Source organism: Centroberyx gerrardi, chromosome 5 (assembly GCF_048128805.1).
Source record: "Centroberyx gerrardi isolate f3 chromosome 5, fCenGer3.hap1.cur.20231027, whole genome shotgun sequence".
Classification (NCBI taxonomy): Eukaryota; Metazoa; Chordata; class Actinopteri; order Beryciformes; family Berycidae; genus Centroberyx; species Centroberyx gerrardi.
This window is the reverse complement of record NC_136001.1, coordinates 22827009-22843028: the sequence shown is the minus strand read 5'-3', so window position 1 is coordinate 22843028 and position 16020 is coordinate 22827009. Positions and strand designations below refer to the sequence as shown.

General features: G+C 48.5%; 1 protein-coding gene across 2 annotated transcripts in view; it reads left to right on the top strand.

Moving 5' to 3' along the window:
- srgap2 (SLIT-ROBO Rho GTPase activating protein 2) overlaps positions 1-16020 on the top strand; it is a 51456-nt gene that overhangs the window by 14448 nt on the left and 20988 nt on the right. For both annotated transcript variants that reach the window (XM_071910052.2, XM_071910045.2), the window contains exon 2: positions 12150-12342. In XM_071910052.2, coding sequence (XP_071766153.1) covers positions 12150-12342 — 193 coding nt within the window. The remainder of the gene's footprint in view (positions 1-12149; positions 12343-16020) is intronic.

Sequence of the window (16020 nt, the reverse complement as noted above, 5' to 3'; positions counted from 1 at the left end):
AGTAAGACTCAGCCGCAGGGTCTGCCATAGGGACGTCAGGAGGAGCTCGCCTTTTTTTCTCTGATACTCAGGTGCTTCCTGAAGGGGAAATTTGTCTCATCCCTTCCGCACCTCCACAGGGAGGTCAGAGGTCAGGGCCTGCTACACAGTAGCGACCCTGGAGCTGGTAAGGATTCAGTGTCTTGCTCAAGGACACTTCAGCAGGGCGGATGCTTGCTGTCGCTGGGGATTGAACCTATCCCTAATCACTAAACAGGCCTGCTGCACCCTACTACTTGTCTGGTGGTATGTCAGTTAGAGTCTGTCCAAGTGTGAGTCAGGCTGTAGCCAGGAGCATCACACTGTTAGCACATCCTTCACTGACAGGGTGATCAGCAGACTGTGAAGATGCCTGTTTTGACCCATGTGATGGTGACATTTGAGCTGTAGGGACAGTCATGTGGGTGCTATGAGGTGCTTGCTAAGTAGGCAGTTATGTGTGTGAAAGCAAAACAATGGTGTGTGTGTGTGTATGTATGTGTGTGTGTGTGTGTGTGTTTGAGCAACACAAAGGCTGTGTTCATTGTGTGTGGAGTTGTTGGCCCTGTGTCAGGGTGTTCCCAGGCTACCATGCACTCTGCTCCACAGAAACATGCTAGGTGAGTTTATAGGAGGTAGGTAGAGCGTGAGGTGATGAAAGCAAAAGGTGGAGGAGGAGGAGAGGAAATAACTGATTTCCCATCTGTCATCAGGTGAGTGTTCCTCTCACTCATCCTGCAGTGATTTAGAAACATCCTCCCAACGACCCCTCTCAGTCAGACTTCACTCTGAGAATTCTGGGAGAAGTAGTTTATTTTGATCGTCTCCCTTCACTGACTACAGGCTTCTCATTCTAGTTTTCGCTGTCCAAAGATTTGCTTAAGGCTTAATTGAGCGCTCTGCATTGCGGAGACGGACAGCCCCCAACACACACAACGCCGTACATGGAGAGAGAGTGTTCTTGGACCAGTGAGCTCAAACTGACCCTGATTCGCCCTGCGGAAGAGAGATTAATTCAGCCTGAAATAGCCCAACCACTAAATGAGTGTACACCAAATCACACACCTACCTTACATGAGGCACTGCTGATAGGTCTGCAGCAGCCTGCACCAACTGCTTACCACTAAATTCATACATTTGTGCAAAAAAATGTTCTTGTTGAAGCAGCTGATAAACAACTCAATCATTTAAAAACAAAACTAAACACTTTTTACCAACATTTGATTGGTTACAGGCTGTGTCAAAGACTGCCAAGCTGGAAAGATGTGTGCTATGTATAATCGTGCTCTGTTTTACACTGCTGCCCATGCAGTAGATGTCTTTGCGCAAGTCCCTGGTACTGCACTGCAATTACTGTCATGTTTTTTGAATGATGCCAGGCTAGTCAGCGGAGGGCTAATCTCTGATGCAACATCATGAAGTTCTGTTGTGAATAGAGTGCCTCTATGCTACAACTCATCCTGTTAGAGGAAACAAGATGTCGAGCTCTAATTCTGCGAGAATAAGGTTAGTGTAATCTGTTTGAGCTCATAATAAGCCTGACCAAATAAATGACCTTTCAGCCTTATGCATTTAATATAAGATAATATCCTACCGTATCTAGAAGTACAAAATATTTTCTTGTCATAAGAGTGAATAAGGGACTGAACTCTGAACAAAAAAGTCTGAATTAATAGAAAGTGGGCTGCAACCTGATCAGAAGTGAACTGGACAAAAATGATCTGGGTCCTCATCCAGAGAGAGGAGAGTGTGACTGCAAGGAGAACTTATAGTTCGCTCCTTTTGGTCCTCGTGTTGGTCCACTTAAAGAGAGTTTAGTTCATGTAAAAAGAACTAAATGTAAAAACAGCTAAAGACCCTACAGCACTGCAGAGAAACTGGGAAAGATGAGCAGAAAGAGTCTTTTCCCATCCAATTCCCTTGTGCTGTTCTTGTTGTTGCGGTGGTTTTGCTGAGCTGAGGTGTTGAGTTGTCCCCCCCCTCCCTGTGTGCCTCTGCCTCTGCATGCCGCTTGGCCCACTTTCTCTCTCCCTCTCTCTCTCTTTCCCCCCCGTGTCTCTGCAGCACTCAGACAAATGCCTGGGTGGGTATGTGAGCGGGTGGGAGTGTGAGTGAGGAAGAATTTAAGTAGCTGGCTGAATGTGATCTTCATGGTGGACAAACGGAGATGAGTGTTGAGCTGCACCAAAATCACACAAAGCACAGCAGCAGCGCTATAGGCCCTCTCCATTTCTCGCCGATGGTATATTCCGCAAAGCTAAATGGGGTGAGGGGGATCTCTGTTTTGATTGAGGGGGGTGGTCGGGTGGAGACTGAGGTCTTCTCGCATGCAGATTTTAGCTGTTCCTCACATAACCAGGCTTGGTATCTGTGGGGATTGTAGCAGTAAGAGATTGTCGCCTGGTTGAAATGGTGGCCATATTTCATTGGCTAGCCTGTCATTACCGGCAACCCTGGCTCTCTGAGCTGCGCCTCTGCAGGAGTCATTACACAGCAAGGCCACTTCTCCATAATGTGCACACATACACACACACACACACACACACTGGCAGGCGTGAGAATGAGTTATACCTCTGGAGCCGTGGGTGAAATGGAGGGAGAAAAGGGGAGAGGGGGGGATTTGCGATTAAGAGATTTCAGTTGCTGCAGAGGCCGATTCTGATTCAGCTCTTTCTGCCTTCAGTGATGACAGAGTGAGAGAGACATATACTGTAACAGTCTGTCTCACACACTGTTTTCTCATTAGGATCTACAGCTTTTACCTCCAGCATAACCTCGGGATTCATAGCTTTATTGTGCAACTTATACTTTTAAAATATCTGTGTGTGCACGAGTTCGTACAGGCCAGTGTGTGTGGGTGTGTTTTGTGGGTGCTGTGAGTGATAGAATTGTCCTTATTTAATCATCCACAGGAAGCTGGTGCCAGCAGATGCTGTTAAAGGAGAAATATGAGGTTGATGCAAGAGGATGGGCATATTTCATCACAGGATCAGAACACACACACACACACAACATTAGATTAGGCTACATCTGCATTGCTTGGCATCGCTACCTCTGCATCACTACATCTTGTGCATCTGCCCTACAAACTCTCTCCCCAGCCCTCCCTCCTCCGTCTGCGGACTCTTATCTGAGCAGAAGGTTGTACAAACTTAGCTGAACACGGTGCTGACAGTGGGTGTGACCTCTAGGTGAACGTGGCGATGGGATCTATGTTATCCACTGCTGTGCTGCATGGGTCTCGTTCTCCGTCTCTTTGAACATGTCCCCCTGCTCCTCTCCCCCCACCCCAGCCTCACTGCCTTTGACTGGCAGTCAGATAAGGATCACCAGCCATCAGCAGATATGGCCTTTACTCGCGCTGATGCCCGCCCTCTCCTCTCCGCTCTCTCTATCTCCTCTCTCCCTCCTTCTCTCTCTATCTCCTCTCTCCCTCCTTCTCTCCCATTTTCCTCCAGCCATTGTCGGCGTGCCACTGATGTCCTTTGGAATGCAGCGATAAGAGGTTGCTGCGTACGGATACACACACAACATAAGCGAATGCAGTCTCACACGTACACATGTTCAGTATCATACATCTTCATTCCCACTGGGGTCCGTGTGTGTGTGTGTGTGTGTGTGTGTGTGTGTGTATGCATGTGTGCAGTTTGCTGTGTGACAGACGCTGTCCTACACAACTCTGAGCTATTAGATGACAGAGGGAAGCTATTACACACCACGTTAGGCTTCAAAGCCCTGATGCTTTCCTCAGGGGTGGCTTTGCACACACACACACGCACACACACACACACACACACACACACAGCCCTGAAGGTCCCGATGATTCAGTGGTGCTGACCGTACTATTTCTGACACAGGAATGAAAGAGAGATGAAGTAAAAGGGGAACGGATGACTGAGGGATAGAGGGATTGATGACTGTTTCATCTAGAAGTAGGGAGCCACTGAACAGCAACGCTATCTCTCATTCGTTGGAATTATGACAAGAGTAAAACTATTAATAAAGAGGGGAATGAGCCTTCACCCTCCAGATGCTGTGTCTGCAAATAAAAGAGGTCCACGCCCATCCATCGCTATTTGAAAGAGTCCCAAGGCTTAGATGATGCTTGTAATGCTTGATGCTTGGAGAGAGCACTGTCCAGGACTGTCTAGGTTGATTTAAGTTACTACACACACTGTCAGACAGACGACTCGCGCAAACAGACACACACTCAGCAGGCTCCTTCCCATGCTAGTGTTGCGGATTAGTCAAATCCCCTGACTGGCTGCTAAGCTGATTAGCGGGGGGGGGGGGGGGGGGTTATGCATTGGCCATTTGGAATCACTGAAAAGAGCGCACATGCACACACACACATGCACAGACGCACGCACTCGTATACACATGCACACACACACAGTGGGACAGCTCAGCATAATGTTGTCTCTCCTGCTGGCCCAGGATGGTATAATCTGTGTGTGCGTTTTTGTCTGATACCTCTCCGTATCTCCTCAGACAGATGGCATAGACCACTTTACGGTCACGGTGTACAGCCCTACAGCGAAGAGTCTCTGTGTGTGTGTGTGTGTGTGTGTGTGTGTGAGCCTGTTTGAACAGACTGCGGCCCAGATGGCTGTGTCCGGCAGAGACAGGAAATAGAGGTGACACCAGGTGGACAGTAGCCTTGAGGATGAACTACACACATACACACACACACACACACACACACGGGTTAGCCTAGTGGACTGGAGTTGAGGGAGCAATGCCTCAAGTCATGTGAGTTGATCAGACGTGAAGGCTGACATTCAGGCTATGCAAGTGTCATTGGTTGGTAAAATTCACTCTGTGTGATTGCATTTCCAGGCTTCAGTGAATTGGTTGAGGCCCCTCCTTCCTACCCTCAGTCCCTGCATCTGTGTGAGAGATGGACACCCACCCAAACACACACACACACACACACACACACACACACTGTCAAAGCATTGCCCAGAGTGGGTTAGTAGAGCAGGCAGGGGCTGTAAATGGGTGAGGAGCTAGTTAACTTTTGATAAGCAGCCGTTTTCATTATGCATAGAGACCCCAGCCCCCAATCTCCAACCCACCAACCCCTCTGCCGCCATAGTAGAGGAATCAGAGCATGTGATGGCTGTAAGGGGCTCCTGGTGTCAGGAGCGGTTAGCATGCTGCTGTAGAGAGGTAGAATATGCTGCTACCCACTGTGTTCGGATTGGGACCCGTGCAAGAAATTTAACGGCAAATGTGTATACCAGAAAAGATGATTTGCGAGGAGACTAGGTTTAGGCTTAGGTTTAGAGTAGTTGAAACTAGTTTAGCACTTAGTCAGAGCTGGATACTGATAGCTGTATTGTTGTAGGTGTTTCCGCTAGTTGGTTGACATGGGAGACTGACCCCTCCGGTGGCTTCGTGACCCCTAACCCCTGACCTGTGCTCCCAGCTCAAGGAGTGCAAGGAACCCTGACGAGAACCCACATGGCCGGGACTGTGAGACACAGAGGCACTAGCACATACACACTTCTCATCTTCCATGGGAACCTCTCTCTTTCTCTCTGGTCTCTCCTCCCTGTCCTCTCGCTCTGTTCCCCTGGCTGGAAAGGAAGCATTTGTGGGCTAGTAAAGGGTTAAATGACTTCCTGATCTACACGGAGAGAGAGGTGCTGAGCAGCGCAGAGGAATTTACCCCTGCTGAGTACAACCCCTCTATCCCCCTCTCACCCCAGCTCCCCCTCTCCCCATAACCTACTCTCCTCTCTCCTCCCACCCATACCTCCCTCTCAGTGTTTTCTCTACTCCCTCCCCCTGTCCTCACAACTACCATGTAGGGCAACTAAGCACAGTGTGGACAACATATCATATTATGATTGTTTTGACAAAAAACTGGAGGTGTAATACAACTTGCAGTAAATACATTTTAAGCTTGTATTACCATTTAGATGAATTCTGATCTATAACAGTAGACTGCGGGAATATCTTTCATTGGAGTTCCCAATGATGATCAATCTCCTTATATAGTATATCTGGGCTTGAGGGGGAGACCTGTGTGTCAGACGAGCCTCATTCTTCAAACTTCACTCAACTTCACTCCTAGAAGAAATAATTCCCATGTGAGTGTGATTTAGAGATTGTATCCTTTCATTGAAGGATCAATAGTGATACATTTGTGTGTCCTGGGTCATCAGTGGTTTAGTTGTTGTGGAGATGTAGATTTGTGTGTGTGTGTGTGTGTGTGTGTGTGTCTGTAGGCCAGGACCATGGTTCATTCCCTGGCTAACAGCATCCTTTAGTCCTCTCTTCTTCATTATGGAGCCGGATCAGCAGAGTGAATCTAAGTACAGCACATATGCAAACTTTGGCTGTTACCCTCTGATGCCCCTGTCCTTTACTTATTTATGCTCAACTGTATTGCAGAGTAGCACTCATTTCTCTGCTGTCTTCTGTTCTCTGTCACTCTCTCTGTCTCTCTCTCTCTCTCTCCCTCTGTCTCTCCTCTGCCATACAAAGCAGGTCCGCTGTGGTTTGGCTGTAGGTGGGTTTTCCATGTCTAGAAGTCACTAAGCTCGTTAACTTGCCTCCTTAAGACGACACTGCTTTTCCTAAAGGCATCAGGCTCTGGGTGAGAGAGGAAATGCCCATATTAACTGTGTGTGTGTGTGTGTGTAAGTGTGTGTGTGTGTGTGTTTGTTTTTAAAGGAAAGGTCCAGACCCAAGGAAAAGACATTGGCTGGAATCTTTCCATTCCAGCAACAATTTTCCCTCCAACACTTACTGTACTGTAACTCTATCTCTTCCTCTACTCCCCTCCTCACTCGCACTTGTGTGTGTGTGTGTGTGTGTGTGTGTGTGTGTGTGTGTGTGTGTGTGTGTGTGTGTGTGTGTGTGTGTGTGTGTGTGTGTGTGTGTACAGTGGAGCAGTATTAGGCAGGCATGTCTGGAACTAATAGATTCCGCCCTGCTGAAGAATCTTATTAGGAAATACAACCTGGGACCTGAGGCTTCAAACTACCAACTTATTCAACAGCCCGAAAAACCTGTCCATCAGCCAACCCTTTCCCCTCCCCTCACACACACACACACACACACACACCACACACACACACACCTTCCTCCTTGCCCCTCACCCCCCTTCGCTCGCACTGCAAACCCATGGCCCAGTTTCTCTCCCTCTCCCCTCCTTTCCTGCCTGGTTTCAGGTTCGGAAGCGTATACTGGTGAAGTCTATGGCTGCCTGTTTTTCTTCAGGCTCTTTCATTTGGAGAAACGGGCAGACTGGCCAGACTGAACCCCCCCTGACGCACACACACACTCACACACACACACACCCTATCCAACCCCCCACCCCGCACTCCCTCTTTTGACACACACTCACACACACACATGCTTCCTGTAGTTGTTTTAGTATGACCCCTCCCCCCCCCCTCCCCCCCACGCTCCCTACTGGCTATGAACTGGTCCTGGTCCGACTGATTTCCTGTCTCTCTGTCCTCTCTTCCTGTGTGTGTAGGGATGAATGGACATATTATTCACAGTGACGCAGTCCCCCCCCCCCCCCCCCCCCCTTCCCTTTACATTGCTTTCTGTTCTTTCTCTTTTTCTTTCTGCCTCTTTCATTCTTCTGAGGACAATAGTATGAGCTCACAGTGGTACAACTCAAAACCACCACCACCTCCTCCTCCTCCTCCTCCTCCTCTCCACTCCTCTGTACTGCAGTATCAGCCCCTGGAGCAACAAAGACCAGGCCTTACTGCATAAATGGCAGACACACACACACACACACACACACACACACACACAGAAACAGACCATGGGGAATGGGTAATACTCTACTTCGCCAGAGGCAAGATCTATACTACCTAACTGTTGCAATGTGTGTGTTTGCCTGTGTGTGTGTGTGCGTGTGTGTGTGTGCTCTTGAGTTCCCACTGTGCCCACTGATTACCTGGCACAGGTTGTGGACACTCACCCTCCATGCTGCCAGAGAGCCTCATGTCAAAAGGAACAGGCCATTGGCAGCGGTCTTGTGTGTCGGTTTGCTGCTGTCTGTGCTTTCCTCTGTTATTTGTACCTTCCTTGACCCTCTCCCTCCAGCCAATTCAAGTCTTGTCTTGAACACTCATCATGTCCATGTGAAAACCACTGCCATGTGACCCTGTTTGGTGTGTGTGTGTTCGTTTGTGCACGCATGTCTGTGTGTGTACAAGCCGGTCCAGTAATAAAACAGGACAGATCTGGGGCGGGGCTTCCAGGAGCTGGCTGGATGGCTGCCGTGGAAACAGCTCGGAGTGACAGCTTGGGCACGCGGTGTCACGTCGCTGTGAGTGTGTATGTGTGCGCTGTGCTCATAGCCCAGGGTGTTTTCAGGTGTAATGAGTGCTCGCAGCAGTATCTGTGGCTCCTGTATCTAGGCTACCTCACAATACAGCATTCAGGAAAACTGTCGCTTCTGTCAGCTACCGACAAATCAGCCTGAAGCCGGCAGTATATTTGCTGCGAAAACTGAACTCTTGTTGTTTTTGTGCGAAGAAAGGGAAACGTTGCAGAGAAAATGAAGCGCCGAATTCGCCTGGGCCTCCACAGTGTGCACAGGCCTGCTGGCCGAAATTAAGGAATTCTTCGCACACCGGCCCGTAGTGTGTGTTTGTCTGCATTTGGTCTAAAATATATATATATATTTCCTTTTCCAGTTTTATTCCAAGTATACACACATTTGTATGCAGTGACATGTTTGAATGTGGTTTGATTTCAGGGAAGTTCGCCTTTGTTATAAGTATACCACTGCCTTAAGCCTCAACCCACTGCAAAATTAACAGCAGGATTGGCCATGCTGGTAATGTCCCTCTAGTGTAGTTACACCATCCCAGTCCATCATCTCTCTCTGTTTCGCTATTCCTTCTCTCTGTGGGTCTCTGTCTGGGTAAACAAACTAATCAATAATGGATGATCACGAGGGGCAGTTCGAGGCGAAATGGATGGAGGGAGAAAGGGCGATAGGAAAGTAATTTAGCTCCTCAGATCCCTGCCATTCCGTGCTAGTTTGTGAGTCCAGTGGGTTTCTGCGTAGACAGACAGACAGATAGATGGCTAGGGTGCTGTCTGTTACAGCAGTAAGACAAAGATCCCTCGGAGGGGAGGAGCTGCTCCAAGGCCGAGCTGCGTGGCCAATCTCCTCTTGTCATGTCCTGTGTGTGTGTGTGTGTGTGTGTGTGTTAGCTCCAGTAGCTGGCTGAGTGGTTGTGTGTTTGGTGCGCTGGGCCTGGTGTGAGTGAGCGGAGCGAACAGTGTGTGGACGAGGCCCAGACAGAGCCAGACAGCCCTCAGCACTACAGACAGAAGAGGAGGCGGAGGTGGAGGAGGGGAAGAGGGAGAGGAGAGCATCAGAAAGTAGAATCCCAGAGCCTTTTTACAAGACCTGCTCTGATCTGCCTGGAAAATGTGACGGGGCTGTCTGGAGGGGGTGGGGGCGTCACATTCCAGTTCACATCCCAGTTCTTACTGGCTGTGGGAACGCTGACCGTTGCAGAGGAGAGAGACCGTAAGGAAGACCTATTCTGACCGCGCGTCTCCTCTTTGCCATGCCGAGCTCTTCTCTTCTCCTGTTGGCCATACAGGGCATAGATAGAGAAAAACAGATCGCTGCTTTATTAATCCCTGAGGGAAATTCAAGTGAGTAGCCAATATCAACAGGGTACGGTGTGGAGCGCTCAAGGCTAGGTCCGCTTGAGTCGCACAGCCATATATTCTGTAAATGGAGCGGGCTGTCAAAATGACTCTGCATCCTAATGTGGCTGTTAGGGGCCCGAGCAGGGCTTGGGGGCTTAGGGCATGCCCCACCTATTAAATTCATTTTACCCCCATTAAACCTGCATTGTAACCAGCTCCCCTCTCTTCATACCATTTCTCTCTCTCTCTCTCTCTCTCTCTCTCTCTCTCTCTCTCTCTCTCTCTCTCTCTCTCTCTCTCTCTCTCTCTCTCTCTCTCTCTCTCTCTCTCTAATCTCCTTCACACTCTACTGCCCATTGGGGTCACATGGGACCACTGTCTCTTTTCCTCTCTACACATCCCCCTCCCCTCCAGCCGTCTTCCCACTGGTTACCTTATGCTTTCCGTCACCCTCATTATGGATGGGAGAGCTTGTTTTCAGTTAAGGTGTGTGTGTGTGTGTGTGTGTGTGTGTGTGTGTTGTTGTCTTGGGCAGGCTAATTACAGGGGTGCCGTCTAGAGGGTTTGTGTTGCAGCCTTGAGAGGCGGGACACTGACTCACTTCCCATCATTGACAGCACCGTGCGATCAGCAAATTATATGCGCGTGCACACACACACACACACACACACACACACACACACACCGAGACAATAACACATGTTGTCAAAGCATACATTCCAACCAGGTCATTAACACAGACACAGACTGTGTGTATGCATTTATGTGTTTTGTGTTTGTGTGGTTGTGTGCCTGCAGAGTGATGATGCCACCACTACCAGAGAGGACGAAACTCCCCCGTTCTGGCCTTTAATCAGTAAACAATGACTGTGAACAGGAGAGTGCCATAGGGTGGCAGAGTGGCACAATGTTTAAGCCTGTGTGTGTGTGTGTGTGTGTGTGTGTGAGAGAGAGAGAGAGAGAAGTGGGAGATGGGGAGGGTGGCGGAGGGGACTGGTGTGTGTTGCAGACACATTTAGAAATCCCACTTCTCTTTGTGGGGGTGAGAAACTGCTCTCTCAGCTGTAAAAGACAAAGGCAGCATCAACAGCCCCTGTCAGCCGGACAGACACCTCTCTGCCTGCCTGCCTGCCTGTGTGTGTGTGTGTGCGAGTGTGTGTGAAGGGAGTGGGTGTCCGCACTAGACTGGAGCCAGAATGGAGGCCAAAGCCATGCGTTTTCTCTACAGCCAGCGGTGTAAAGGTAGGAGAGCAGGAAACTGACTGGCTGGGAGTCCAGATTAAAGTAGAGCCATGCTGGAGCTGTGGAGGCTGGCAGTTGGAGATGTGTGTGTGTGTGTGTGTGTGTGTGTGTGCTTCTTCTTCACTCTTTGAAAGGATGCGAGTGTAGCCCGCTCGGCAGCTATGAGAGCATAGCATTAGTCTGTCAGCTGTCAGCACTGATCCAGCTTATCATCGTGTGTGTGTCTGTGGGTCTATATGTGTGTGTGCGTGTGTGTTTGCGTTTGTTCGAATGCTCCATGCGGCCCTATCTATAACTGCATTGGTCAGGGCTCTCCAGAGGACTTTTCTCCAGCCAGTGATTGAATATGGTTACTGAGTGTGTCTGCATTGACTGCACTCTATTAATTTGAGGCCAGACTTGAGTGCAGTAGGGAGGAGGGAGGAGGGAGGGAGGCAGGGAGAGAGAGGATGAAAATGAAAAGTGATAAGCCGGGATAAATGACTACCTCTGGAGATTTCTGGATATGTGTGGAGGAGGATAGATGATCGCTCGCACACACACACACACACTCACACATACATACATACATACATGCACACATATAATCACGCTGACGCACACACACAGCAGGCAGTGCTTTTTGGACTGATGGGAGGGGAATGGATTCCAGCCAAGACTCCAGGCTTGTGTGTCAGGACTCTGCCAGGTGTTTTCACTGGAGCTGGGTCCCAGTCTAGTCCAGATCAGCTGTGTGTGGAGTAAACTGCTTTAGGCTGTAACATCTTACACATTGTTGTGGCACGCATCTTAATGACAGCACCGCACACCATGTACAGCGGCGTCCGTGACTTACTTCCCAATTCTATGGATAATTGCATGTAGTTAAAAAAATTTGGGGGGAGGGAGATGTTTGATTTTAGAGGTATTTAGGTCTTAGAGTGGGGGGGGGGATTCTTTGTAGGACTTCCTTTGTGGGTTGATTACACAGTTTCCTGGATTTTGGTTGCTGTAATATAAACTGTTTTTTGCCCGGTGACAGCAGGGGCTCTATGGATCGTAATGTCGGTCGCTTCGTTCACCACTTTTGGTCTTGTGGTTGAAAGTGTGCCACAGGAAGTTCGATTCCCGGCAGAGACGCTTCCACAAAATGCAATGTCACAGGGCTGTTAGACTCTTGTTTTCATGCTAATTGAATAAAGTGGTTCTGAAAACTAATCATCTCTAATCATCATCTCTCTCTCCCCCCACACCTCCAGAGATCCGTGCCCAGCTGGTGGAGCAGCTAAAGTGTCTGGACCAGCAGTGTGAGCTGAGGGTCCAGCTGCTCCAGGACCTGCAGGACTTCTTCAGGAAGAAGGCCGAGATTGAGATGGACTACAGCCGCAACCTGGAGAAGCTGGCCGAGAGGTTCCTCACCAAGACTCGCAGCACCAAGGACCACCTGCTCAAGTACGGGACACACACACACACACACACACACACACACACACACACTGAGCAGCAGGGTGTCATAGTAATTACAATGCTTCATGCGGTACTATCCATTGAACCCAGGTTTTCAAGCGCCCGTGACATCAAGTATTCTCCCTGCTGAAATGTCCGTGAGCAAGATGAAAAGACAAATTTCTCCTTCAGGGGATCAATAGAATATTGCACAGAAAGATGCAATCCCCACCCCCACCCCCTGTTGCATTCAAACAGCATAGAGAGGTTTTGAGGTAGCTGGTATCTCTCGTGAGAAAAGAGAAGTGGTAAGAGGGAATGAAACTGAGAACGAAACAGAGGGACAGCTGAGGGAGGGAGAGAGAGGCAGAGGGCGAGAGAGAGCGGCAGAGTTAGACACCGACTGTAACCTACTGACCCGTGTCTAGATGACAACTTTACATCTCATTACTCACTGCTTCACAGCTTGATCCAATAAAACACAAACTGATTTACAGCCTGATCCAATAATACATCTTATTCATTTCATTAAGATCCTCATTATGCGTAGTTTCTGATTTTATTGAAGTCCAGTGTGTGTGTGTGTACGTGTGTGTGTGTGTGTCTGTGTGTGTGTGTGTGTCTGTGTACATTTCAGTGCCAGAAGTGCCAGGTGGTGATTTTTTGCTCTGACTATTTTGTGGCGTCTTGCCGTGTATGTAACCTTGCCCAAACATGGATTCCCTCTCACAAATTCTCTCTCTCTCGCTCTATTTCTCTCTCTCTCTCTCTCTCTCTCTCTCTCTCTCTCTCTCTCTCTCTCTCTCTCTCTCTCTCTCTCTCTCTCTCTCTCTCTCTCTCCCTCTCTCTCTCTCCCTCTCTCTCATACACATAAACACACACCGGAGCTCATCAGCTTTAGCAGCATGGTGTGTTCTTGTATAATTCGTCTGGTGGGAGAGAGCGCTCTGTGGCCCTGTGGGGAGGGACACACTGAACTGCTAGCTAATCATAAACCACCCAGTGTCTCACTCACACACACACACACACACACACATCCAGTGTATAGCCACCATGGATGAATGGAGTCATCAGTGTTAGATAGGTTCCAGTTTTGGTTCTATTGCAGATTGTATCAGTAAAGCTGTTCCTATAGACATTTTACTATGATAAAAGCACCATCTGTTACCTAGATTTTTAGTTTATGTATGTAGTTTATCTATATGAATTATATTATTTGTCATTCAGATTCAGACAACTTTATTGTCTATCACTTGGACAGAAGATTGTCTTTGATATGGGCTCATCAATCAATATAAGATCATTCAATAAACGCGGCATATAGACAAACAAAAGCAGCCATAAAAACAGGCTCATTTGTTAGTGTTGCAAAGCTGCAGAGTGAGTCTTATTGCTTGTTCATAGATTTTATTGCTAAGGGAATGACTGAATATATAAATATGTGCTTGGGAGACAGATCAGGCTGAGCTGGGTTTTTTTTTAGATGCTTTGATATTTGTCATTTCATCTTTTCTCCAGCAGCAGTAGTGGTGTTGTTGTTGCTGTGGTGCATCAGTCCCTGCAGAGGAAACGCTGGCTGGCTGTTTGATAGACTGGACCTTCCAAACTAACCGCAGCTCAGCGAGAGGAACTGTAGGGGAGGAATGACTCCAGGACTCTCCCCTCTTCTGCTTTTCTTCTTTCTGTCTCTGTCTGTTTGGCTTCCTGTTATCCCTGACCTCCCCTGCAGTCACCTCCGTCTCCCTGTTTTCTCTCCCTTCCTCTTCCCCCCCGCACTGTCCTCTTTCTCTTTTCTTATGTCTCTTTTATTATTCTCTGTAAATTTATCTGCTGGGGGTACACCCGCTTGAATGCAGACATACACACACATACACACACAGATGGAGACACATACAGAGCAGAAGTTGCAATCGATAGGTCCTCTAAACGAAACCGCACCCCAACCAGGACGTACCCCCTGCAACCTCCCAATCTCCACCACACACACACACACACACACACACCCTCCAGCTCAGATCAATGCTGAGACAGTTACAGAGGGTGTGTTTCCCCACTGCTGGATATTGGGGGAGGGTTATAGTAGGGAAGGAGAGAAGAGGAGAAGGAAGGGCAAAGGAGGAAGACTAGAATAGTTGAGCAGGTCAGCTACTGCAGCCGTTGTCTGTTTAGGCTCACTTCATGATCTATCCAGATGTAATAAGGCAATAAGGAATACCTGTTCATTGATTGAGAAGTGTATTCTGTGTTCTGGATTTTTCACCTCTTTTCTGCTCTCTCCATCCTTGTCTCCCTCTCTTTCTCCTTTTCTCTCCTTCTAACATCTGTGTATTTAACAGTCTCCCTGCATCTGCTGCAGCTCAGTCCGGGTGCCACGTTGGAATTTCAGCTATTTTCCGGTTATGAGTGTGTATTTTTGCTTGTGTGGGTGTGTGTGAATGTAGGGGTATGTGTGTGTGTGTGTGTGTGGCTGTTTCTCTGTACAGCCAAGCGTTGATGGTGCTCTAAGCAGTGTGGGGTATGAGGGTTGGGGGTTGTGTGTGTGTGTGTGTGTGTGTGGTGGTGATCCCATGGAGACCCCTGGTATTCCTGCTATTTGGCAGACTGTGTACAGCGGTGGTGGTGGTGGTAGGGAAGGCGGGCTACATGGTTTAACCCTATTGTGTGCGTGCGTGTGCGTGTGTGTGTGTGTGTGTGTGTGTGTGTGTGCGTGCCCTGAGGCTGATTGGTCACACTGAGAAGCCCTCACAAGTTGCACACTGATTCAAAGCTTGCCCTTATGCTAAATATTGGGACGATTTTCCTTTTACTGAGCTGCACAATCCATGACTGCAGTCGCGCTTATTATTTCAACGTTATTTTTGTTATCTGATTCTAAAGATCAGATTTTCACATCATGTTGCTGTATCACCACACTTGGCCTGATAGTTGCTGTTTTGTGTCTGTTGTGGCTGGACTTTTTTATTAAAATCAGTTCCTGCTCTCCCTCCTCTCCATCTCTTCACTTTGTTTCTATGTGCATTGTGCCTGGATTGTATCCAGACTATGATGAATTACAAAGACAATGTTAGCCTGACTTCTTCCATATCTAGTTTTTCATTTCTGATAGCAGTGTAAGCTAAATCTATTTTTTTGTGAATCCAGTCACTTAACGCATCTTGGTGTGATTAAATGATAAGCCGTATTGAAACAACAAGTGTAGCTGTAGCCTGTTTCAAGGAAAGAGCAGGTGGTCCCAATATTTTCTTCACTCAGTGTAGGAACTATTTACGGTGATGAGCGGCCTGGCCACTGTTCAGTCTGCCTCAGCAGTGCAAACCTCCCCGCAGTCATCCCCTGTTTAATGCTATGTGCTTTGATCCTGAATGTGAATGACACTCTCACCATTTAACATTTTCCTTCCAGTGCGAGCCACCAGCAGCGCCTGACTTGAACCCTCACTCAGTTCCGTGATGTCACCCAGTGTGCGCCATGTGACCTTCGGGGGGCCAATGACATTTCAGTGTTTATCTTGTGATAGCTGAGGCCTCCGAGGTAGTCAGGTGATATTTCAGCCAGTGCCAGGGACAGGGCAGCGCTGCGCTATTACCATGGTGATTTTTGGTGGGCAGAGGGTGACGTGTCACATGGAGTGTGTGTCTCTGTGTGTGTGTGTGTGGGAGGGGAAGGAAGGGAGAGCAGGGGCAT